Source organism: Acinonyx jubatus, chromosome A1, assembly GCF_027475565.1.
Source record: "Acinonyx jubatus isolate Ajub_Pintada_27869175 chromosome A1, VMU_Ajub_asm_v1.0, whole genome shotgun sequence".
Lineage (NCBI taxonomy): Eukaryota > Metazoa > Chordata > Mammalia > Carnivora > Felidae > Acinonyx > Acinonyx jubatus.
In genome coordinates this window covers 143,371,111-143,396,725 of record NC_069380.1, presented here as the reverse complement: position 1 = coordinate 143,396,725, position 25,615 = coordinate 143,371,111, and the positions used below count along the sequence as shown (strand labels likewise).

Here is a 25,615-nt window from a genome sequence, read left to right as displayed (position 1 = left end):
TGACACGCATGATATTTTTCATGAAAATGAAGAAAATATTCATTTTTGCAAATGCTATCAGTCTTTAACAATCAGAAATTCACTTGGCAAGAGAAATGGTGTAGCTCTACAGAATTGTGGTTATTATTACATTGTTTTGTTTACTGTAAACCTGGCTTAATATTGGTAAATATAGTGTAGCAGAAACTGAACTGTTGTGAGCTATCTGGGCATCAGTCCAAGATATAATTAAAAATACTGCCTCAGACTAATTTGAGTTTATGAATAATATTTTGTTAACAGCTCAACTGAAATTGAGCCACATGGTGTAGCTTAAAATTCTGAATCCACAAGATAATGAGAATAGTACAAGTGTATAGTGCATACTTAATAGTCTATATTTAAATGATAAATTTATATGTAATTTTGTGTTAACCTGTAAACTATAAGCATCCAAATGCTTAATATGATTTGCTGTTTTTAAAGTTTGCTTAATGTTGTGGTTTGCTGATAATTTGAATTCTTACAAACTAATATACTATGTTGTTGGTTTAATAATCATACCTAAAGACTAAGGACAGGTTGCCTGAACAAATATTAAAATGGACTTTGAGTATCCATATTAGCATAGAGATGTGCAAATAGCTGGAATTTATGTTAATATTCACCAAGAAGATTGAAGGATATAAACTTGTTGGAAAGGTCCAATTACTTAATTCATTTATTTTAATAATGAAAGATAATAATTATAACAATAGGTTATGGAGATTATTAATGTTGAGTTATAAATTAGCAATTATATTAGGCATGACAAAGGGAACGAGGTTATGATAAGTGACATGATCAAAGACAAAATCCCCTTTTAGATGTTTCTTGTCAAGAAAAGCTATATTTGCTTTTTTTCTTTGTGTGCTATTTTAATTAGTTTAAGTTCTTTCTGAACAGACATGTATAAACTCCCATTAAATAGCAATGGGAAGAGTTGTTTTTCTGTCACTGTTAGTGTGTAAGATATTTTTGTAATGAAAAGGTATGTGCATTAAAGAGTGAATTTTAAATATACATCTTCTTGGGGCGCCTGGGTGCCTCAGTCGGTTAAGCTGCCGACTTTGGCCCAGGTCATGATCTCGCGGTCCGTGAGTTTGAGCTCCGCGTCGGGCTCTGTGCTGACAGCTCAGAGCCTGGAGCCTGTTTCAGATTCTGTGTCTCCCTCTCTCTGACCCTCCCCCGTTCATGCTTTGTCTCTCTCTGTCTCAAAAATAAATAAACGCTAAAAAAAAAAAAAAAAAAAAAAAAAAAAAAAATTTTAAAAATATACATCTTCTCAATACATACTTTATTTATTTTCCAGGTTAGCACTCTACGTATATGAATATCTGCTCCATGTAGGAGCTCAGAAATCGGCCCAAACATTTTTATCAGAGGTATGTTTTCTTTATTTTTTATATTTTATTTTAATATCTTATAGAAGTGGATGCAAATATTCTGTAACAATTATTTGGAAAAACTGTCATTACATACTATACAGAGAATGCTCAGTTATCAGTATGCCTCATACTCTTTGTAGATTATTTGTAAGCATTTTTAGTACTGCATTTTCATGCCAATAAGCTTCTACTCAACTTTTTAGCCATTTATCCCCCTGTAGAAATAGAAACTAATATTAGCCTTGGCAACAGTAATCAAGAAAGCAAATTTGCTTTAAAAAAAAAAAAGACAAATATCACCATATCTCTAGTTTTAGCAGTGTCTTATTTTGGCATTATTCATAATTTTGGAAAATATGAGTTTTGTTTGTTTTTATTTTGTATGGATAATAGTGGATTTATGACTAAATTTAGTTAGAAAACATTTTGATAATCTTATTTCAGGTTTTTGTTTCTTTGTGTATTTTTCTCTTCACATTTTTCAGTTTAAATTTCAGCTTTCTTACAATGGTACTTTTTCTTCTTCAATTTATATAATGATGAGGATGAGGAGGGTTTTACTGACTTCTGTTCCATGTCAGGCACATAATATGCCAAGGTACTTTACATATATTATCTTGAATTCTTTTAAGAAATTTGTTAGGCAGATGGTATTATTCATGTTTACTGATAAGAACAGCAGGGCTCAGAGAATTTATATAACTGGCTCATAGTCATGTAGCTGAGTGAATTGCAGAATTGGAATTCAAACTTAGATCTTCATTTATTCCAAAGCTTCTGGTGTTCCCCCCATATTGGTTCTGTCCAGTTTGCTATTCATTAGCTTTATGTGGCTTTTTCAACGCTTGAAATACGACTAATCCTGTACACACTGGATTTTGAAGATTTAGTGTGAACAGAAGAATATAAAATATCAGTCATTTAAACTTTTTGATCGCACATTGAAATGATAGTATTGTAGATATATTGGGTAAAATAAATTACTAAAATTAATTTTACCATTTTCTTCTTTTTTAATGTGGTCACTAGAGAATTTAAAGGTACATATGCAGCACTTATCTGTGGCCTATGTTTGTATTTTTATGGGACAAGTCCTAGTCAAAATAATATTTCTAGTGATCTCGTTAGTTTGACCTCCACCAGATCAGGGACACGACAGGCTATTCCTTGACCAAAGTGCCTTGCTAGAGTACAACCTTCTTGAGAATCACTTATTCCTAAAACAAATACACAAGTAAACACATATAACCTCCAATCTTGTATCTAATTAATTAGTATATGTGAACTATTAGGGCCTATTTGCAAATAAGGAATTTGAGAGGTATGTCCAGAACATGTAAGAAGTCAATAATTTTAACGTAGAATGAATATATAGAGTGTAATAAAATTGGATTTTAAAGTTTATTCAAATCAAAACAGAAGTTTAGTGTATTTATATCTTCTTAAATCATTAATTAGAAGACTTTGTGTATGACCTTTCTTGCCACATTGACTGCTGGTTTTTTCAGAGGCAGTGACTGAGATTGTAAAAAGGATGCTCCTAATATTTGTATGCTTAATCACTGCTAACTTCCAGTATGTTTAAAAGAAACTAAAGACAGCCATGCAGATTTAAAATTATTATTTTAGGGGCGCCTGAGTGGCTCAGTTGGTTAAGTGTCCAACTTTGGCTCAGGTCATGATCTCAAGGTTTGTGAGTTCGAGCCCTGCCTCATGCTCTCTGCTATCAGCACAGAGCCTGCTTGGGATCCTCTCTCTTCCTCTCTTTTTCTCTCCCTCCCCCACTCACATGTGTGTGCTCTTTCCCTCAAAATTAAACATTAAAAATTATTTATTTATTAAAAAATAATTTTTAATATTTATTTTTGAGAGAGACAAAGAGTGAGAGAGAGGCAAAGAGAAAGGGAAACACAGAATCTGAAGCAGGCTCTAGGCTCTGGGCTGTCAACACAGAGCCTGACACCCAGGCAGCCCCCAGAAAAAATTTTTTAAATAAAATTTTTATTTTAATGCAGTTGAAAACATGATGAAACTTTAATGAAGAGATTTACTGATCTCTTTCCTTAGGTCAGGGAACATTTGGAATTGACTCATCTTGCTGAATCCTCAGGGGTTCCCATGACTATATTTTCTTACCAACTTTATAATATGTCAGATGCAGTGATTATTAAACTTCATCAAAAAAGAAAAATGTTGTTTATTTAAGGAAGTTCAGCTGTTTTGACTCAAATGGATCATGTGGATTGAGCATAACTAGGTTGAGATAACTAGATAATGTACTGATACACCTTGAGCTCAATGGAAAATGGATATATAAATTTTCTAGGGCTATTTGGTAAAAATAAAATTACAATTTCAGAAGACATTCACACTTTTCTGACAAGTATTTACCAAGATTTTATTTTCTCTGGCTTCATTTGGAATACAAAACTGAAGTTTCTCTGAATTATCAGTCTGGTTCAGTTTCACAAGAGGAATCAATTAAGCTGAAAACAAACTATTGTCACCAAGAAGGTACATTATTTCTGGATTTTGGAGATGAGTGTGTGTGATTCCGAGAACCGTTCTTTACTTTCTAGCTTGCCAAACTCTGAGTGGCACTGTGAAAATACATTCTCATTACCTAAATATCCAATATAGTGTTTGCCATATTGTAGGGAATGGCTAGATTAATTGAGGTGTAAGTTTGCCAAAATGTAAAAGAATAAGTTAGATCTATTTGGACTTAATAGGATAGACTTCCAAAACATTTTCAAATAAAAGAAGCAAGCTGAAGTATGCCATTTACATGGAAACCTTTGAACATCAAGGAACATGATGCAATACTGTGTATTTTTGTGTGTACATATTCATGAGTGTGAAGTATATTGAGAGGTCTGAAAGAATATACATGCCAGACTAGTTTCTGAGAGTAGGAATTTTAAAGTGATTAGAGGGGAATTTTATCCTTACTTGCATATACATATATGCCACATATGCCATACACACACACACACACACACACACACACACACACACACACATATATAGTTTGTACAGTTATTTACAAGTAAAGATAATAGAAAATACAAAATTATCTCAATTTTAAAATGGAAGCCTGGAGGTTGATTTGTGATAGGCCATTTGAGTGCACCCTAAAGTTCTAAATAATTTCATTTGGTTAAATTTCGGTACTTTTCTATCTCATACTAAGTACTAATTTCGGTACTAATCTCTCTCATACTAAGTTTTCACAATACCTAGCTGCTTGTATTTGCCTATACATAATATAGATTTCTATCTCTGGGCTTTACTCTACCTAATCCTCACCCTCCTCACCTGACTAGCTTAGAAGTAGCTTTTCCTAGGAATGCTTTCTTAGGCTTCACTTCTTTAAGTTGATAGTGCACTCCTACTGAAGACTTCTGATACTGTTTCAGGAAGCTTGGACTTGATCTTCTTGGAAAAGGGAGCTTTTGAAATGTTGTTGTTGTTTTTAATTTTTTTTAAGTATGTATTCAGTTTTGAGAGTGTGAGAGACAGAGCGTGAGTGGGAGAGGGACAGAGAGAGAGGGAGACACAGAATCTGAAGCAGGCTCCAGGCTCCGAGCTGTCAGCACAGAGCCCCACGCGGGGCTCAAGCTCACGGACTGTGAGATTATGACCTGAGCTGAAGTTGGACGCTTAACTGACTCAGCCAGCCAGGTGCCCCAGGCTTTGGAAGGTTTTTAAGTATAAGAAAAACATAGTTTGGTTTGTACTCTGGTATCTTTGTGAAGGGTGGTACCCCTCCCCTCCCCTCCCAACTATGGTTTGTAAAGAAAGGAGAATATAATCTTTTAGAGCTTTGTACCCTAGTTAGCATTGCTTTCTCTCTTATTTTTACTTGGATCATATGGAAAATTTAAGTTGGCTTGTTGTAGAACCAGTTCTTAAGTAATTTGAGAAATAAAGGACCATCTTATCTAAATTCTGGTGAGTCTATCCCCAAGTATTTTTACATAATTCACAAGAGTTACACAAGGAACTTAAAGAAAAACTAGGGAGACCTGTTTATTTGGGTTGGGTATTGTGATAAAAAGGAAATGTTTGAAATAGCACCAATTACTCAGATGTTCAATGTTCCTATATTGAAGAAGTTAGAATCATGAGGGTATGGATGACTATGATGTTAATGAGCCCTTTGGCACCAGGATTTGCTGTGCTGGGCCATCTCTTTCCTTAGTATGGGTTTACTTATGCATGAAGTTGTGAGAAAGTCAAATTGGAACTCTCCGTATCATCTGAACAAGTAAACTGTGTATCTCAGCAGCCCAGGCTGTCACGGGATTTGGCCTTTCTGATAATGCCCTTTGCCTGGTCTGTCAGAAACTGAACTGCTCTTGATAGTTTTTATTATCAGCCAGAAGAATAGGGCACTATTAACCCAGCATTTTTTTTTTTTTTACTAGTTAAAAGAGGTAGCATTGAACTAATGATAGAAATCAAAACATCTCTCTACCCAGGTTATGTTAACTAGTTCATTGTTAGATCTGATTCATGATAGATTCTAAATCATTACCTGAATGTTGTTTTCTACGACCTTAACGTTTCTACGACCTTAAATATTTTTACCTTCAACAGGACAAAATTGAAAATTCTTTAGAAATGTTTTCAATGTAGAGCTCTTCTTCACCTTTATCTTTTATTATCCTTCAGTATTCAAAAATTACATACAGAATGTTAAGAAATATTTACAATTTGGGGAGGGGAAAGAAAAGAAATCTTTACAATTCTGTATCAATTTTTTGTCACTTTGAGTTCATTGGAAACTATCCTTTCTTGGTTATCTCATTTCATTATGCAAAGACAATTCCAACTCATACCTGAAATTTTGCATGGTATTTATCATGCCTCCGAATAAGGCTTGGTGACCTCACCAAATAAAGTTAAGAATTAGAATGTTGCAGAGATCAAGATTTTTCCCCCTTCTTAAGAATTTTACGTTGTTTAGATTTCTAGCCCTTATTTGGCATAAATTAGCCTGTAAGTTAGTCAGAAAGAGAAGCTTGAAAACATCCAACAGATTGCTTCTTCAGATTTTATTAGGAATGCTCAGTTATTGAACATAATAGATTCTAAAATACTTTTCTTTCTCTTTACCTTTCACTGAGAAGAGAAAATAGCAACAATTTCCTAAACAGTTTCTTGAACTATAACTTGGAGGCAACATAGTATTGTGGGTGAGAGCAATTTCTTTGTGGCCAAACTGCTGAGTTTGAATTATGTTCTACATTTTATTTACTTACTCAGTTTTCTTTTCTTTTTCTTTCCTCCTTCCTTCCTTCCTTCTTGAGAGAAAGTGTAAGCAGGGGAGAGGGGCAGAGGGAGGGAGGGAGGGGGGGGAGAGAGAGAGAGAGAGAGAGAGAGAGAGAGAGAGAGAGAGAGAGAGAGAATATCTTAAGCAGGTTCCACATTCAGCACAATTCCCGTTGCAGGACTGGACCCTACAACCCTGGGATCATGACTTGAGTGGAAATTAAGAGTCAGATGCTCACCTGACTAAGCCCCCCAGTGCCCCTACTGATTCAATTTTCTTAATTATAAGAAGAAGGTAATTGCGATAATAGAGTTGTGCTGAGGTTTAAATGAATTAGTGCATATATATATATATGTATATATATATATACACACACACATATATATATATACATATATATTTATATATAGTACTTAGAAGGGTCTAGCATGTAGTACACACTCAAACGTGTTACCTTTAAAATTCTTGACCAATTCTTTTTTATCTTGTGTAGTTTCTCTACTACAGTACAAGTGTAAATACATGGCTCTGTACACCTGTGTGCTCCAGGTATCTCCACTTGAATGGCCTGCAATCCTCCTGCCTTGTGTGGTTACCTTTCCTATCAAAATAGCTCCAGCTCGGGGCGCCTGGGTGGCTCAGTCGGTTAAGCGTCCGACTTCAGCCTGGGTCACGATCTCGCGGTCCGTGAGTTCGAGCCCCGCGTCGGGCTCTGGGCTGATGGCTCAGAGCCTGGAGCCTGCTTCCGATTCTGTGTCTCCCTCTCTCTCTGCCCCTCCCCCATTCATGCTCTGTCTCTCTCTGTCTCAAAAATAAATAAACGTTAAAAAAAAAAATAAAAAAAAATAGCTCCAGCTCTCATCCCTAATTTATAGGTTCCCACAAGTCTTCTCTGACATCTCCAGGCCTTCCTAGGGGGAGAGGGGGCTTGAGGTTCTCTTTGCTATAATTTCTTGCCCCACCATTACAGCCCCACTGCTTCTCCTTCTGTGACTGCTGCCTTTTCTTTGCTGAAGTTTCCTGTTTCTCTCATAGCCTCAGAGCTCCACTGATTTGTTGCTCTTGTGTATAAAAGATTCTTATTGAAGTTAGGGGAAAACTGAAGGGTATTCAGCCTTGTACTGTACAGGCAACAACATCGACTTGAATATCAGACACAACTATTCTTAAGCTTTTTGGTCTCCTTGCCACAGGGAATGTCTTACTTGCTGTTTTCCTGTGGACTCCATTTGCCTTACGTCTTGTTGATTCCTCACAACCTCTCCCGTTTTCTCCTTTTCTGAATCCTCCCAGACTCCTCAGACATCTTCTTCCTGAGAGACTGTCAGCAGCCTCTTAAACTCTTGTTACTTTATCATGTAGTATATTAGGTCTTTGTTCTCTACTTTCAAACCATTCCCAGGGGCCTCTATCTTTCTAGGCCAAAAAATAAAAACAAAAGTTAGAAGGAATCCATCAGGGAGTTTTCCCAATAAAAGGTATCATCTTCGAAAATGGGATGTGTATCTCAGCAGCCCAGTCTCTCAGCTGGGTGTAGCCTTTAAGATGACTTCTACCTTCTAGAATGGAGCACCACTATTCAATAAAACTTTATTTGATTAGGAGATGATCTCTAATCTGTGCTTCTAATAATTTCTCTACTAGTATCATGTAACTATGGAGCACTTGAAAAGTGGCTAGAACAATTGAGGAACATTCAGTTAACATAATTTTAAATTTAAAGAACCACATATGGCTAGGGGATACCATGTTGAATAGCACGGTTTTGGATTATGTGCTTTAAAATATGAACAGATTTTGGGGTGCCTGGGTGGCTCAGTTGGTTGATCGTCCGACTTTGGCTTAGGTCATGATCTTGCTGTGTGTGAATTCGAGCCCCGCATCAGGTTTGCTGCTGTCAGCCTGTCAGTGCAGAGCCTGCTTCGGATCCTCTGTCCTCCTCTCTCTGCCCCTTCCCTGCTTGTGCTTTCCCAAAACTAAATAAATATTAAAAAAATATATATATATGGACAGGTTTTTCTTTCTGTCTTATGTCTGTTTGGTTAATTTTTAAAATTAAAATGTCATTTTTTTCCGTTTTTTTTTACATTTAGTATATCGATGCATCTATACATGGAAGATTTTAGAAAATTAGTGTGAAAACTAGGTTATATCAAAATTAAAAGACTCAGGAATTTTGTCTAGGAACAAACATATACATACATGTACAGGTTCTTTTTATTAAAGTTTATTTATTTTGAGAGAGAGAGAGAGCCTGCATGTGAGTGGGAGAGGGTCAGAGAGACAGGGAGAGAGAGAATCTGAAGCAGGCTCCGCACTCTTAAGTGCAGAACCTGATGCGGGGCTTAAAACTCATGAACCGTGAGATCATGACCTGAGCCAAAATCAAGAGTCAGATGCTTAACTGACAGAGCCACCCAGGCACTCCTACAGGTTTTCTTTTTCTTTTTCTTTCTTTTTTTTTTTTACCTTTCTCTTTTATTTATTTATTTATTTATTTATTTATTTATTTATTTATTTATTTATTTATTTATTTTTGAGAGACACAGACAGCATGAGTGGGGGAGGGGCAGAGAGAGGGAGAGAGAGGATCCCAAGCACTCTATGCCTGTCAGCACAGAGCTTGATGTGGGACTTGAACTCATGAAACCCACAGATCATGACCTGAGTTCTGGCCAAAAGTTGAATGCTTAATGCTTAGCTGACTAAACCACACAGGTGTCCCACAAGTAGTTTTTACTTTTAATGAGAAATCCTGTGACTATTATCTCAGACTTTAAAGGCAAGGAATTAGGAAAAGTATATGACATGTTAAAAATGGCTAACACATTCTTTTATAACTGAATTTTTTTCTCAAAGAAGATTTAAAAAGCACTACAGGTTCTTAACACAGAAATTAGCTCTATCTGTTTATGGTATTAATAATTTTGAATATTGGTTCTCAAGAAGTATGAAAGGATTTAGGAATACTCTGCGAAGTTTGGAGCTCATAAGCTTCAAAACTACTGCTGTACTATTGGAGACGCTGTCGAAGTGGGTCTGGATCATTCAAAAAGGTCCCACATTGACAAGGCTAGAACCTCTGAAAAGGTGCTGCTGACATCCAGAATTGTCCCCTGCTGCTGCTGCTGCTGCTACAACAGCAACTACTTCACTTCTGGAGCCAGGGGCAGGAAGCTTCTCTTCTTCCCCCTGCTCTTTGGTCTCCAGCGACTGTCCTTCTGCTGGCAGAACTGAACAGGAAACTAGCTGGCAGGGAGCCTGAGAACTGTAATTTTCAGAGTCCCAGCACCTAGTGTAGAATGGAGTATAGAAGGTGAGTGTGGGGCCTAGAGATAATAGGTGAATTACCAATATCCCTTGCCAGAAGCAAATAATGATGAAAAGTTCATCAAGTGCGTGTGTGTGTGTGTGTGTGTGTTTGCATGTGTTTGTGTGTATCAGTTTTTATTTATACAAGTACTAATTTATTATATATACTGTAACATGCTTTGATTTTTGTTTCGTTTGTTTGACTTCACTTTGGTTCATGAAACTTCATAATTTTTTTTTAAGTTTATTTATTTTGAGAAAGAGAGAGAGAGAGAGAGAGAGAGAGGCAGGGAGGGGCAGAGGGAGAGAGAGAATCCCAAGCATGCTTTGCACTCTCAGCACAGAGCCCAATGCAGGGCTTGATCACGCAACCCTGGGGTCATGACCTGAACCGAAATCAAGAGTTGGGCATTTAACTGACTGAGCCACCCAGGCGTCCCACTTCTTCATTCTTTTTACGATGCTAGGATATTTCTTTCTATGAAATGTGCTGTGATATATTTTACCATCACATTTAGGTTGTTTTGCAATTACGAACAATGCTTCACTGAAAATTATTATATTTATGATTTTGCACACACGATCATAGGATACATTCCTAGAAGAAGAATTGCTCTTTCAGATAGTATGGGCACTTGTAAATTATAATTCTCATTTATAAGCCATATGGCATGTCTTACCCCTACCAATTTACTTTTTGTTCATTCAATATTTAGTGCTACACCTATGTAGAAATGCTGAAAATCCCAGGTCATATAGTAGAGACACAGCATAACCACAGACAGGGCCTTTAAATGTAGAAAATGGCAGTGGGAATGGGCATCATGATTTATGCATAAGTTACCAGAGAATAGCGCTTTCAGCTGGGCAAATGATGGAAGGAAGGAAGGTGGATGATTCAACAACAAAAAGCCCTAGGACAAAGAATACATATTGGAGCTAGGATAATGGAAGAAGGAAAAATAGAATTAAGAGAGAAAAATTATTTGCATAGATGTCATTCAAACACCAAAAAAGCCTGAAGCCTGTGAAACTCAATACAACAGAAAATGCCTTTTCATAAAAAGCAGAATTGTTTCTAAAATGACTATTGACATTTAGAAGTATTTTCTGGCCATTCCTCAACCATATCCATCATTAATACATGTTTGCTAAAAAAAATTAAATTTCAGAGATGAATATGATATTAAAATAAAAGTCACCCTTTACCCTTTTCCAGAGGTAATAGTTGTAAGTTTGGTATGATTTCTTTAAATGTATACACCAAAATGCACATATACATATGCATACATTTTTTTAAAAGAAAAGGTTTATATTATATATATTATTCTCCAATCTTCCACATCTCCCACTTGAAAAACCAATATAGCATGGCTCTCTTTCATGTAGGTATGTTGTATTCTTTTTAATGATTGCACACTCTTCTATAGTATGCAAGTATCAAAATATATTTTTATATTCACTATTGGTGAATGTTTTCAGGTTGTTTCATTTTTTTAATGTTTATTTTTTTTGAGAGAGAGAGCACACGTGTATGTGAGTGGGGGAGGGGCAGAGAGAGAGGGAGAAAGAATCCCAGCAGATTCAGATCTGTAGATCAGCATCATCTCATGCTTCCTATAAGCAAATAATACCTGGAGTAGTAATTAGTTTGGAGGCAAAAAACAGCATTCACTATGGAAACCTATTCCTATGTAGAACCCTTTCTTCTTTAGAAATACCTAAAGCATTGATTGTTTATTCAGTAGTTATCAAAGGATGGCTTTTGTGTTAATTTCAATACGATGGACCAAAGTTTTACCTGCTTCTGTCACATACTTGAAATTTAAAGTGAGAAAGATGAACTTTACGTAGTAAAGAATTTTATAAGGATGAAAAAAGATGATGCATGTGAAACATTTTGAGCTTCTCTGAGGAACAGTAAGATGTAATAACTGTTTAAAATATAAATGCATTAGTTTAGATTCCTTTCACAAAAGTGCCTATTGAGTGTAAACCACGTAGGTATTCTCCCCAACTACTTTATCTCGTGAAATTGCTGATGGTTGGTTGTGGAAGTCCAGGAAGGAAACTGCTGAGCACCAGATATGGAACAGTGGGACTCATGTTAGACTGCGAGACTAATCCTGCTGCCAGCACAGTCTGGCACTGGAACCTAATCATGCCACTTTAATGTAAGTCATCACACCCTCTCATTTTATTTGAGAATAGTGCTGTCTGCTTTTTTTTCATAGTCATATCTGTAAGTCAGGATGACCTGAGATGAAATGTAAGGATGCTACTTTAAAAAGCTCGCTGTTCATCTCATTAGGATGATTCCAGGAATTAGGAATATTTGTGTGTCTGGGCACATCTGTGAGGGTCATTATTATGCCCTCTCAAGAAGACATCAAAAAGTGAACAAAAAGAGAAAAGATTGAGAGATATATGAGACACAGGTTTTTGACTAAATTATAACTTTTGCAGGACATCAGAGTTTTGTTATCCTAAGACTCATTATGTACTACCATTCCTTTTTTCATGAACTAAGAAGATACAATAAATGATTAATTGGAATTCAGATAAAAAGTAGTATTGATTTAAAAATTATTTGTGTTGGGGTTCCTGGGTGGCTCAGTCAGTTAAGTGTTTGACTCTTGATTTTGGCTCAGGTTATGATCTCACAGTCATGGGATTGAGCCCCATATCAGGCTCCATGCTGGGTGTGGAACGTGCTTAAGATTCTCTCTCCCTCTCTCCCTGCCCCACCCCTGTGTGTATGCGTGTGTGAGAATTCAAGTTCGGATTTGGCTTTTATTTCTATAACATATTCTGGTTCATTGTTCATATATAGATAATTTCTTTGTTTTTTGAGAGCAAATTACTGCAAAGCTTACATTGGTTTACATTTTGTATATTTAAGAACTCTAAAAAAAATGATGATTTCAGTGATTTTAATTATGTTTTTTCATCTTTAAGCAGTTACTTTTTTCTTTTTTTAATTTCAGGCCACTTTCTGAGTTCTATCTTAAAACTTTTTTTTTTTTTTTAATCCTTTAGAACAAAAATTTCTAAGTTCTTCCATAGTAGGTGATAGAAAGAATTCCTTGTTTTTTTTAAAATCTATAATTATGTAGTTTTTTTACTTCCTCTTTGTATTAAGATCCTATGGGCATATTTTGCTAATTGGGATATTGTTAAATAATTTTTAATTATTTAAACTAAAAAACTAAATCATACTTATACATAAAGATAGAACCATGGGTTTGTGACTCATGACCCCTGAAATCAAGAGCCCCTTCTCTGAATGAATCAGCCAGGCACTCCTACATAAAGATTGTTTAGGAGACCTTTCTGGATCACCTTAGTTAAAATTATAGCTCACTTCTTACTTTTTTCCTTTTTTTTTTTTTTTTTTTTTTTTTTTTGTCCTTCTCTGCTTTGTTTTCCTCCTTAGCATTTGTTGCCTGCTACTTCTAATATAAATACAATCTCCTTTTTTTTCTTTTTGCTTTGTTTATGGTCTGTCTTCTCTATAAAGTATAATCTCCCTGAATGCAAAGATTTTTATCTTTTGTTTACTCCTATCAGTGCTTAGAAAAGGCACTGTATAAATCCTACCCAGTTTTCAAATCTCTAAATTTAATTTGTAAACAGTATTTAGTGAGAAATTTTAATTTTTAAGAGATACTGACCTTGTTTTAAATTTTTGGTAGTGAATGCCAAGCCATCTGAAATATAAACATTGGGAAAGTTAATATCATCTTTTTTAAACTGTTATTTTATGGAAGACATATGCCTTCTTACTCTCATCCCCTCAAATCAGGAATTTGTTTAAAATATCAATCCTCAAGGCATCATTGGGAGTCTGCACATATTAAGCCCAGACATTTGCAAATTTCTGGATTAGTGGTGATTAATTAAAATGCAGTTTTGATGTGCCTTAAGATCCTGAGATACCTCAAATTCGAGAAGTCTCTCTTAAAAATCCGGCACAGTGGGAAGCAAATTCAGGAAAATACTGCTGGCATCTTCTCTCATAAACCACCAAATCAACAAATAACTATGTAAAATGAGCTCTTGTAAAACTTGAGTAAAGAATACTATCAAAATGATTAAAATCTCATATATTAACTTAGTATTTTTAATGGGGAAATATTGCTTTGTAATATGTATGGGAAAAGGTATTATTAAGAAAGTATTTAATATCTCTTTTATTCATTTTAGATAAGATGGGAAAAAAACATCACATTGGGGGAACCACCAGGATTCTTACATTCTTGGTGGTGGTAAGTATCTTTTATTCCATTTTTATTAGATTGATGATGTATTCTTATAGGCCTGCACTATACCTGTTTATTATTTCATGTTTATTTTTAATTTTTTTTCATTTTCTATAATTATTTTCTGAAAGATAGCACTTAAAAAAAAAAGTCAAAGTCAAAACCAGAATTAGTGTTCTTTAACTTAAAGACACTATTATTAAGTCAAACTGGAGTTGGGTTTGGTATGGAATCTCCAACTGTAAGTATGATTTGGTATTAGTCAGCTTGGGCTGCCATAATATTAATTGTATTTATTTATTTTTTTTAACGTTTATTTATTTTTGAGACAGGGAGAGACAAAGCATGAACCGGGGAGGGTCAGAGAGAGGGAGACACAGAATCTGAAACAGGCTCCAGGATCTGAGCTGTCAGCACAGAGCCCGACACGGGGCTTGAACTCACGGACCGCGAGATCATGACCTGAGCCGAAGTCGGCCGCTTAACCGACTGAGCCGCCCAGGCGCCCCGTGGGCTGCCATAATAAATTACCATAGACTTCTTGGCTTAAACAACAGAAATTTATTTTCTCACATTTCTAGAGGTTGGACATCCAAGATGAGGCTGTTAGAATGATTTCTTTCTGGCGAGGTCTCTCTTCCTGGCTTTTGGAAGCTGGCCTTTTTACTGTGTCTTCCCATGGCAAAGAGAGAGAGAGAGCTCTCTGGTGTCTCTTCTTATAAGGGCACAAGGTCATCATGAGGGTCCCACCCACATAAGCACATCTAAGCTGGGGATACTGAAGGTGGAAGTGGTGGTGAATTTTTAGGACAGTGAGGAAAAGTTAAAAAAAAAACTGAATTAGTTCAATATAGACTCAGGGATAGAACTGTGTAGGAACACAAAAAAGACTCTCAGACTTCCCTGAAGACCCAATTGATACCAGAGCTTATCAATTTCATTGTAGTACCAGTATGTCCAGATATGTGATTTTTCTGCAGCAGCATTGGTAGTTCAGGTGTCTGCATGGACAAGTTAGGCTGTTTGTTTGTTTCCACTTCTTCAATTAGAAGTATTTCCTCTTGAGGGGCACCTGGATGACTCAGTTGGTTAAGCTTCCAATTCTTGATTTCGGCTTAGGTCATGATCTCTCAGTTTGTGGGATCGAGCCCCACATGGGGCTCTGTGCTGATGGTGCACTTGGAGCCTGCTTGGGATTCTGTCTCTCCTCTCTGCCCCTCACCTGCTTGTGCTCTCTCTCTCTCTTAAAATAAACAAATAAACTTTAAAAAGAAAAAAAGCATTTCCTGTTCAGTGGTTCAGTTATTTAAAAGAAAAAACAAAAGCTGTCTTCTAGTGTCATGCACATGGTATCCTTGGTACACCTTTTAAACGTCGCTCCTGAAAGCATGCCTTACTAGAAGTTTTGTGGTGAATGGAAACGCACTTGATCAGTTGTGGTTTTCGGTTTCCCTTGTTTGTCTCACATATGTATAGCAGAAACAGGTGCGGTCCTTTGGCTCAGAGTTGTTCCTGTATTTGGAACAACGGTTTATTGCAGTTAAGTGCTATCATTGTGCTGTTTTCCTGGAGATTAAGACTGAGCTCTTATAATGTATAATATTACAAAAGTCAACTTTTCATTTTACATAGTATGCATTTATGATAGCTAGATCTAGATTGTAAATATTTAGCTGTTTGCTGAATGTAATTGAGTCCCCTCACCTGTTGACACCTTCTATTTTTTATGTTTCCAATTAGGTCTACAAGGTAGCCTAAGAAACCATTTTAGGAGTCTGTGTCTATTGGATTAGTAGGCTGGGTGAGGATTTTGAAAAATTTCCATTAAAGAATTAATTTTATTTCTTGCACCTGTTTCTCATTTGCTCCATTTCTTATGAATGTAACCTGTTTTCATACAGTTGACAGTTGATATTACCTTTAGCTTTTTTGGTCTTAACTGTCAGAAGATACAGCTCTTAAATCTGCCATTGCTCTTCCTTTTTCTTGGGCTTTTAGATTCAGGGAAGCTCTTCTTCTGTGGTTTTGGTATTTAACTAATTTTAATTTATGCATAGTTGGAGATATCAAAGAAATGATAAATGGACACATATTTTTTTAGAGTATATTTGTTCGGTTTAAATCTAGCACATGCAAAATATATAGGTACAGTATTTTCAGTTTTTAAAAATGTCCTCCCTTAAACTACTAATGTACCCTTTGAGGTCCCTATTTCATCTTCGTAAATAAGTGGTTCTAAATGATTTTGAGATTATGGGATCCTCTGAGAACTGATGCAAAGCTGTGGATCCTCTCCTTCAGAAAGCTGCCCAGATCCTAAGCTTTCTTGATCTTTGTGTGTAACCAGCCATGACTGTGGGCCTTAAATCCAGCAGATGCTTCATCTTTTTTTGTTGTTGTTAACTGTTTCAGAGGTCTTTTTGATTTTCCTTCCCCTCCCCCCTTTTTTTTTGATAGGACTTATTTTTTTTTTTTTTAAGAGCAGTTTTTAGTAGTTCACAACATAGTTGACAGGAAGGTACAGATATTTGCCATATACCTTCTACCCCGACATAGGTATAACCTCCCCCATATTAACATCCCCCATCAAAGTGGTACATTTGTTATAGTTGATGAACCTACACTGATACATTTATAACTACCCAAAGTCCGCAGTTTACATTATAGTTCTTGGTGTTGTACATTCTGTGTTTAAAAAAAACCTTTTTTTTAACATTTATTTATTACTGAGAGACAGAGACAGAGCATGAGCAGGGAAGGGCAAGAGAGAGGGCAAGACACAGAACCCGAAGCAGGCTTCAGGCTCTGAGCTGTCAGCACAGAACCCAATGCGGGGCTTGAACTCACAAACTGCGAGATCATGACCTGAGCTGAGGTCGGATGCTTAACCGACTGAGCCACCCAGGCACCACTTTTCTGTGGGTTTGAACACAATGTATAATGACATGGTCCATCATTACAGCATCATACAGAGTATTTTCACTGCCCTAAAAATCCTCTGTGCTTTGCCTTTTCATCTCTCCAACTCTGGCCCCCCTGGCCACCACTGATCCTTTTACTGTCTCCATAGTTTTGCATTTTCTGGATTCTTTTAGTTGGAGTCATACAGTATGTAGCCTTTTCATATTGGCTTCTTTCACTTAGCAAAATGCATTTAAAGTTTTTCTGTGTCTCTTCATGGCTTGACAGCTCATTTCTTTTTAGTGCTGAATTATATTCCATTGCCTGGTGGTACCATGGTTTGTTTACCTACTGAAGGACATTTTGGTTGCTTCCAAGTTTTTGCAATTATGAATACAGCAGTTATGAACATCCATGTATAGGTTTTTATGTGGACATAAATTTTAAATTTCTTTGGGTAAATACCAAGAACCATGATTGCTAGGTCTTACAGTAAGAATATTTTTAGTTTTGTTTTTTTTTAAAGTTTTTTAATGTTTATTTACTTTTGAGAAAGAGGGAGAGACACGGTACAAGCAGGGGAGGGGCAGAGAGAGAGGGCGACACAGAATCTGAAGAAGGCTCCAGGCTCTGAGCTCTGAGCTGTCAGCACAGAGCCCGACATGTGGCCCAAACTCATGAACCGTGAGATCACGACCTGAGCCAAAGTTGGATGCTCAACTGACTGAGCCACCCAGGAGCCCTATCCTTACTCTTTAGAGCTGTGCTTTATTATATGTGCTCTAGGTTAGGGATTCAGGGCTGTACTAATATATATATTTTTTTTAAACCAGGAAAGCAGTTACTGCTGTTGAATTCGAGATGATTAAGATAATAGGTATTCTTCTAAAACTTACTGCTTGCTAATTTGGTCAAATGCAAGGTCCCTGTTGGATGGACCAGTTGCAATTTTATGACTTCTTCTCACTTCTGTATTTTTATAGAATATTTGAAAATGGAGTTGTCCTGTTGTTTAAGCCTCTTCATCAAATATTTACAAAGTGTAAAACTATGCTGCCCTCAAGGAAATAAGTATAGGAGAGATAAACAATTAATAGTATTATAACTGAGGTATATATTAGTTACAGTAGCAATTCAGGGGGAATGCTTACTTTAGTTGCGAGATTTAGGAGAGGCTTTATAGAAGAAAATCTGAGCTGAGCTGGAAGTTGAGTGAAGGAACGATATTTTGGGCAAGGAATAGTTAGAATGAAGCCTCAAAAGGAATGATTGTGAATCCACGACATGACTGGTAGCTTGGATCAGTTGAATTGCAAGTGCAGTACTATGAAGCAATAGAATAAATGAATGAAGACAAAGGCAGTGGCCAAATGATAAAGTCCTAGAGTACATCAAGGATTTTGGATTAAAACTCAAAGATTTTAAACATGGTATATGACATGATTAGATTTGTCCTTTTAGACATTCACTTGGCAACGACAGAGATGGATTGAAGAGGGTTGAGAACAGAGATGGAGTCTAGTTACAAGACAAGTTTAATTGTCCAGTTGAAAGGTGATAGGTGATTGATCCCACATAGGAAACAATGAGTAGAATAGTTGGCATGTGAAGGATGAGTTTCCTAGGTTTTAGATTTGGATGGTGGGATGAACAGTGCTATCATTGACTGAAAGAGGAAATATAGAAAGAGCAGCAGGCTTTGGGGAAAAAAATGCCATTATTTATGTTGTACAGGTTAAATTTTGAGATGCCTCTGTGACACTCAGATAGTGATGCCCTAACACAGAGTCAGAGGTCTGGGTGTATAGCTCAGAGACAAGTCCATAATGGTTTGGAAATAATGAGCACAGACCATACTGAAGGTGAAAACTGCTTACAGATTCAACTGCCCGGTGCAACCAGTGAGACAGCACCTGGGGTTAGAACCCTGAGGAAAGTCAACATTTAAGCCTGGGTGGATGAAGAGCAGCCTCAAAGGAAAATAATTGGAGAGGGAGAAGGGTAATCAGGAGAGAATAATGCATGGGAACCAGGAAAGGCATTTAAGGCAGAGATTAAAGTGTATAACAATTGTAAGTAAGAGGACATAAAGATTTTCCTGAATTGAGAAGTAAGGTGAATTTTGGTGGTCTTGAGGAAAATAGTTTTGGTAAAGTGGTGAAAGAAATTCAGAAAGCTTCTGTAATTTATTTTTCTACCTCGAGGGTTACTGAGAGTAGCCGAAGTGTGTGGTGGCATATGTAGTTTCCAGATTAACAAGAGAACACGACCTAACATTTTAGTTTTTAAATTTATTTTTTTATTTTAAGTTTATTTATTTATTTTGAGAGAGAGACAGGGAGAGCAAGCAGGGGAGGGGCAGAGAGAGAGGGAGAGAGAGAATCCCAAGCAGGCTCTACGATGTCAGTGTGGAGAAAGATGTGGGCATCTAACCCGTGAACCATGAGATCATGACCTGAGCTGATACCAAGAGTCGGTCTCTTAACTGACCGAGTCACCCAGGTGCCCCAATAGCCTTGTCAATGTGTATAATTTATTTATTTATTTACTTTTAAAAATACTGACTTTTTATTTTATTTTAGAGAGAGAATGTGAATGCTGGCAGGGGGAGGGGGAGAGAGAGAGAGAGAGAATGAATGAGTGAATGAATGAATATCTCCCCTGAGCTGAGCTTGGAGCCTGACTGTGGGCTTCAACCCACAGCCCTGGAATCAATGGCCTGAGCCCAAATCAGGAATGGGATGCTCAGCCAGCTCAGCCAACTGAGCCACCCAGGACCTCCTCAATTTGTGTAATTTAAATTTAAGTCTTCTTATTTAATGTTTTAATGGCAGGAAATATGCTTTATTCTTATTTAATTTTATATATAAAACACCTTTTGAAATAACTTTGTTTCCATGTATTTATATACTGAAATAACTATATATGATATCGCAGAGAAAATAAACGAATAGCTAAGATTATCATGAGAACTCAGTTTCTTTCACCTGGGAGTGAGAAGTCAAATCTTAACAGTATGCTAACACTCTAATGATTTTAGAGTCTAATGGATGAATATCAGGTATAGCTAAGAATAACCAAGTACCCATGTAAAAACAGTAGCTTGAATTAGTCAACTGGTCACCTGAATGGTATAATAATTATCATTGGCAGACTAATTCTTACTCATGTTACATGTCTCTCCTGTAATAGGCATGGCATAACTTTTTGAATTGAGTTAACATAGGGTGGGGGGATGGGTGAAATAGATGATGGGGATAAAGGAGGGCACTTGTGATGAGCACTGGGTGTTGTATGGAAGTGTTGAATCACTATATTGTACACCTGAAATTAGTATTACACTGTATGGTAACTAGCTGGAATTTAAATAAAAACTAAAAAAAAAAAAAAAGTTAAACAGCAATATAAGATAGTGCAGGTGACAACTAAAATAGGAGTATAATCATGGTGAGAAGGGAGTAAAAAGTATTACAAGAGAGAAATAAAACAGGTGATTAGGCTAAAAAGAAATAGCAAAATGTTCCTGGGAGCAAAAAAAAAGTAAAAAAATAGGAAAATTTGGTGGCGAGAAGATACTATAAATAAATGATGGAATTTTCCACTAAAAACAAAGGATTAGAAAGGAAACTGAGGCAAATTTTACTCTGTTAATAGGAAAACTTATTTTCTTGCCATACTAGTTTTGAGACTTTTCTAGAATATATATATTTTTAGTACCTTTATTCTTCTTTTTTTTTAAATTTTTTTTTTAACATTTATTTATTTTTGAGACAGAGCATGAACGGGGGAGGGGCAGAGAGAGAGGGAGACACAGAATCAGAAGCAGGCTCCAGGCTCTGAGCCATCAGCCCAGAGCCCGACACGGGGCTCGAACTCACGGACCGCGACATCGTGACCTGAGCTGAAGTCGGACGCTCAACGGAATGAGCCACCCAGGCGCCCCCCTTTATTCTTCCTTTAAAAGTACTTTTGCATATACCATCTCTTGTATCTGTACAAAAGCCTGTAAAATACATTAACAGATACTGTTTTCTCTCTTTTTACATAAAGAAGCTAATGGAAGGAAACTATTTTCTCAAGGTCAGATTTAGAATTAGAGCTGAAATTTCCTGAATTGTAACCAGTGCTCATCTCAGTAACAGATGATATTTCTTAAACACAGAGCAGATTTTAGTGGCCCACTATTAATAAGACATTAATTACAGTTCCCTTTTGAACATCCTGAGTGGCTAATTCTAGACAGTACATAATGGGACTCAGAAAAGTTGTCTCTTCTGAGTCTGGTCTATATTGAGGCATCTGTACATCACTGGCAGCTGCATGTAGGGTGAGGGGGTGGTTGCCATAGGATACTCAGGAAATGAGTTGGAGTATGAGAGTCAAAGGTAGGATAACAAAGTGTTTGCTGTCTTATCTAGGACAGGTATCTACTACACTTGTAACAGCTGATGCTGCTTGGCCTGCCAGAGCTGCATAAACTTGCCCATAATCAGCATGAGCCATCTTGAAATGAAAACTCTTCATACCATACTCACATTAGAGGTAAAATAATGTAAGAATGAAAAAGTTCAAGCCCAGCTCTGCCACTAACCAACTGTGTGACCCCTAGGCAAATTATTTAACCTTTTTAAGCTTTGGCTCCCTCATTGATAAAACAGGCATAATAATGGGAGGATTAAATGCTGAATGTATGATGCTTAATATATGATGCTTGAATTTAGCACATAAGCTATTTTAATGATACTTTAAATTATTAATTTATAATTAACCCAAGAGTATTGTGAGAATGATGGTAGTGGGACAAAATGTAATTCTTGCGTTTTGTAAACTATTAAATAATGCTTTGGAATCAGACATTGCATGTATGTCTTCATGCTCTTCATCTAAGATGATTAGCAGGTACATGTATATTTTACATAAAACCCTCTTTAGTGTTATGAATAGTTTTCTTCAGTATAGATTATGAGGATCTAAGAGTCATTTAAAATACATTTTTGGGTCAAAGAGAAATAACTTCCTTAGCTATTAACAATTTGAAATTAAAGTAACATGGCATGCTCCTTAGAAAAAAAAAATTTCCCCTGTGTTCTTTTCTTCTTTTAATTTTTATTTTCAGGTAGTCCCGAATGTGGCCAGTGGATTAAGGTTATATAATTATGTTAGCATCCCATCTTCTGGACACTTCTGACATGATTATTCACCCTTGTAGACTTTTCTGACAACCATTTTGCGTTCCTTATTCCTTAGAGATATTGACAGCTAGTGAAGTCATCTCCACTCACATCCTCAGAATAGAAGAAAAACAGTTAATGTATTAGTGTTGAAGAATCTTCAACTTGGAAATCTTATGTTTTCCTTTGATTTATGTGGGGGAAATTTTAATAATTACAAATGGTACAAGAACAAAGATTTTAATACTTTGCAGGTTTTGATTCCTGTAGTTGGTCTCTAACCTCTTCATTTGTAAAATACTTATTTTTCACTTGTTTCTGCATAGGAACAAAGAGACTGTGTAAATCTCAACCATTACTCATGATGATGAATCCACCGCATTTCAAGGATAATATTTTCATGTCCAGCTTAATAGATGATCTGTAAAGATTTGAAAAGCTCCTTAGCCGCTAGCATTTATGGTTGTTAAGGGAAGTCTGTGTCTATAGAAGTCCAGAATTTTCTACCCTTGGCCCTCATGGGAAGCAAGGAACCAGTTCTGTGGTTCATCAGAAAAGCTTACTAAAGTAATTAACGAAATTCCTCCAGCTAAGAACAAATCAAGTATTGCTATGACTCTTACCTACTTAAAAAGCCTAATTTTTCCTCTAGGACATACGTCCACATTTTCATATGGTAAATGTCATATTATAATATCAGCCAAAAGTCTTTGCCCAGAGTATTGTAAAATTTTAATAATATATGAGAAGTAACTTCCACATAGGGTTGTATTTGGGTGCTTTAGGAAATTGAGTCTCAATTTTCAATTCAACTCATCACTAGTTTTGGATCCACGGTCACATATATGCCATGAATTTTATATCTTCTTTTTTCCTCTGTGAAGCGTATGACATAGCATATTGCATAGATTATGAGTTAATATACACTTGAAATATTAATAGGAGAAAATCATAGTTTAAAATGTTAATTTATGAAGGGTTTATAGAGGTCTTCTCATTTTAAGCTTGTTATTTTCTAAATTAGGTAAGTGATTTGTCTACTGTCCCACAAAACCAAGCATGGAATAATTGCAGAATGTGAACTCACATTTTGATCATCATGCAGCTTTGTTGTTGTTGTTATGATTATAACTAGTTCTTCTCAAATATTGCAATGATATTGTAGCAGTCACAATATACTCTATGAATCACATAAACTAGTGCAAAACATGGGTTGGATTTTGTAGAAAAGGTAAACTTTTGAAATATCTTTCCCATTTGTAATGACTTCTTAGGTAAGAACATATAAATACTTATAAAATAGATGAAATGTGTTTAACATGAATATCATAACACTAAAAATAAATTTGTATTTAATTTTTAAATTCATTTTATACTTAGAATTTTGTAACATATTTTACTTTAATTATGAAACTCCTAATGAATAGGGTTTATAAATTGAAAATTTACCTTATTTTTATGATGAGTATTCTTTATTATTAGTATCTCATAGGTTTCTGGTGGTCTCCTTAGCTGTATGGTCTTTGAAGTGATGGAATAGAGATTGCGAATACACAGAAAGAATTAATATTTGTTTTAATCACTGTAAAATGGTACCTAAAACAGGGCTGGCCAGGATACTTTTTTTTTCCTCATTTTTTTTCAAATTGTGGCAAAATACACAAAACATAAAATTCATCATCTTAACCATTTTTAAGTGTACAGTTCAGTGGTATTAAATATATTCATAATGTTGTGTAGTCTTCACCACCATCTGTCTCCATAACTCTTTTATTTTGTGAAATTGAAACTCTATATCGATTAAACAATAACTCTCCATTCATTCCCCACTCTTCCATCCCCTGTCAACAACCATTCTGCTTTCTTTCTTTATGATTTTTGGCTACTGTAAGTACCTCATATAAGTAAAATCATGTAGTATTTGTCTTTTAGAGACTAGCTTCACTTAGTGCAGTGTCCTTGTGGTTCATCTGTATTGTAGCATATGTTAGAATTTCCTTCCTTTTAAAGGCTGAGTAATTTTCCATTGTATTTATATAGTATGTCTACTTAACCATCAATGGGTACCTGGGTTGCTTCCATATTTTAGCTATTGTGAGTAATGCTGCTATGAACCTATGTGTATAAATATCTCTTTGAGACTCTGCTTTCAATTAAAAAAATTTTTTTTAACATTTTATTTATTTTTGAGAGAGAATGACAGAGCGCAAGTTGGGGAGGGGCAGAGACAGAGAGGAAGACACAGAATCTGAAGTAGGCTCCAGGCTCTGAGCTCCACCACAAACTGTGAGATCATGACTTGAGCCAAAGTCAGCCACTTAACCAACAGAGCCACTCAGGCGCCCCTGCTTTCAATTTTTTTCTAAGTTTTTATTTTTATTTATTTATTTTGAGAGAGAGAAGGGGAGAGGCAGAAAGAGGGAGAAAGAGGCACCAGGGTGGCTCAGTCAGTTAAGCCTCTGACTCTAGATTTTGGCTCAGGTCATTATCTCCTGGTTTGTGAGTTTGAGCTCCACATTACACTCCATACTGGCAGTGTGCATCCTGCTTGGTTTTCTCTCTCTCTCTCTCTCTCTCTCTCTCTCTCTCTCTCTCTCTCTCTCTCTGCCCCACCCCAGATTGTTCTAAGAAAATAAAAAAAAAATGAAGAGGAAGAGCAAGAATCCCAAGCTGGCTCTGTGCTATTAGCACAGACCGTGACGGGGAGCAGGGCAGGAGGCTCGATCCCACAATCCCATGAGATCAAAACCAATATTCCAATGCTTAACCCGCTGAGCCACCCAGCACCCTGTGCTTTCAGTTCTTGTGGGTATAAACCCAGAAGTAGAATTGCTAGATCATATGGTTAAATTTATTCCTGGGTGTGTTACTTTTTTTGATACAATTGTGAATGGAATTGTTTTCTTAATTTTGCTGCCTCATAGTTCATTGTTACTTTATGGAAACACAGCTGATTTTTATGTATTGATTTTATATCCAGCAACTTTACTGAATCCATTTATTTAGTTCTAGCAGATATTTTGTTGATGGTGTCTTTAGTAATTTGAGTCTTCTATGTCTCTCTCCCTTTTTTTAAAGTTTATTTGTTGTGAGAGAGAATGTGTGTGTGTGAGCAGAGCAGGGGCAGAGAGAAAGGGAGAGGGAGACTCTTGAACTTAGAAAGCATGTGATCATAACCTGAGCCGAAATCAAGAGTTGGATGCTTAACCAACTGAGCCACCCAGGCGCCCCTTTCCTCCTGTTACTGATCTCTAACTTCATCCCATTGTGGTCAGAGAAGATACT

General features: G+C 36.3%; 1 protein-coding gene across 13 annotated transcripts in view; it reads left to right on the top strand.

The window, feature by feature from the left end:
* Positions 1-25,615, top strand: part of SSBP2 (single stranded DNA binding protein 2) — a 309,255-nt gene that overhangs the window by 86,946 nt on the left and 196,694 nt on the right. For 6 of the 13 annotated variants that reach the window (XM_053224507.1, XM_027038998.2, XM_027038986.2 and 3 more), the window contains exons 2-3: positions 1,331-1,403; positions 14,203-14,264. In XM_053224507.1, coding sequence (XP_053080482.1) covers positions 1,331-1,403; positions 14,203-14,264 — 135 coding nt within the window. Of the gene's footprint in view, positions 1-1,330; positions 1,404-14,202; positions 14,265-19,862; positions 19,951-21,577; positions 21,702-25,615 lie in introns of those variants that run through there. The other 7 variants (XM_053224498.1, XM_053224490.1, XM_053224492.1 and 4 more) reach the window with 4 other exon arrangements.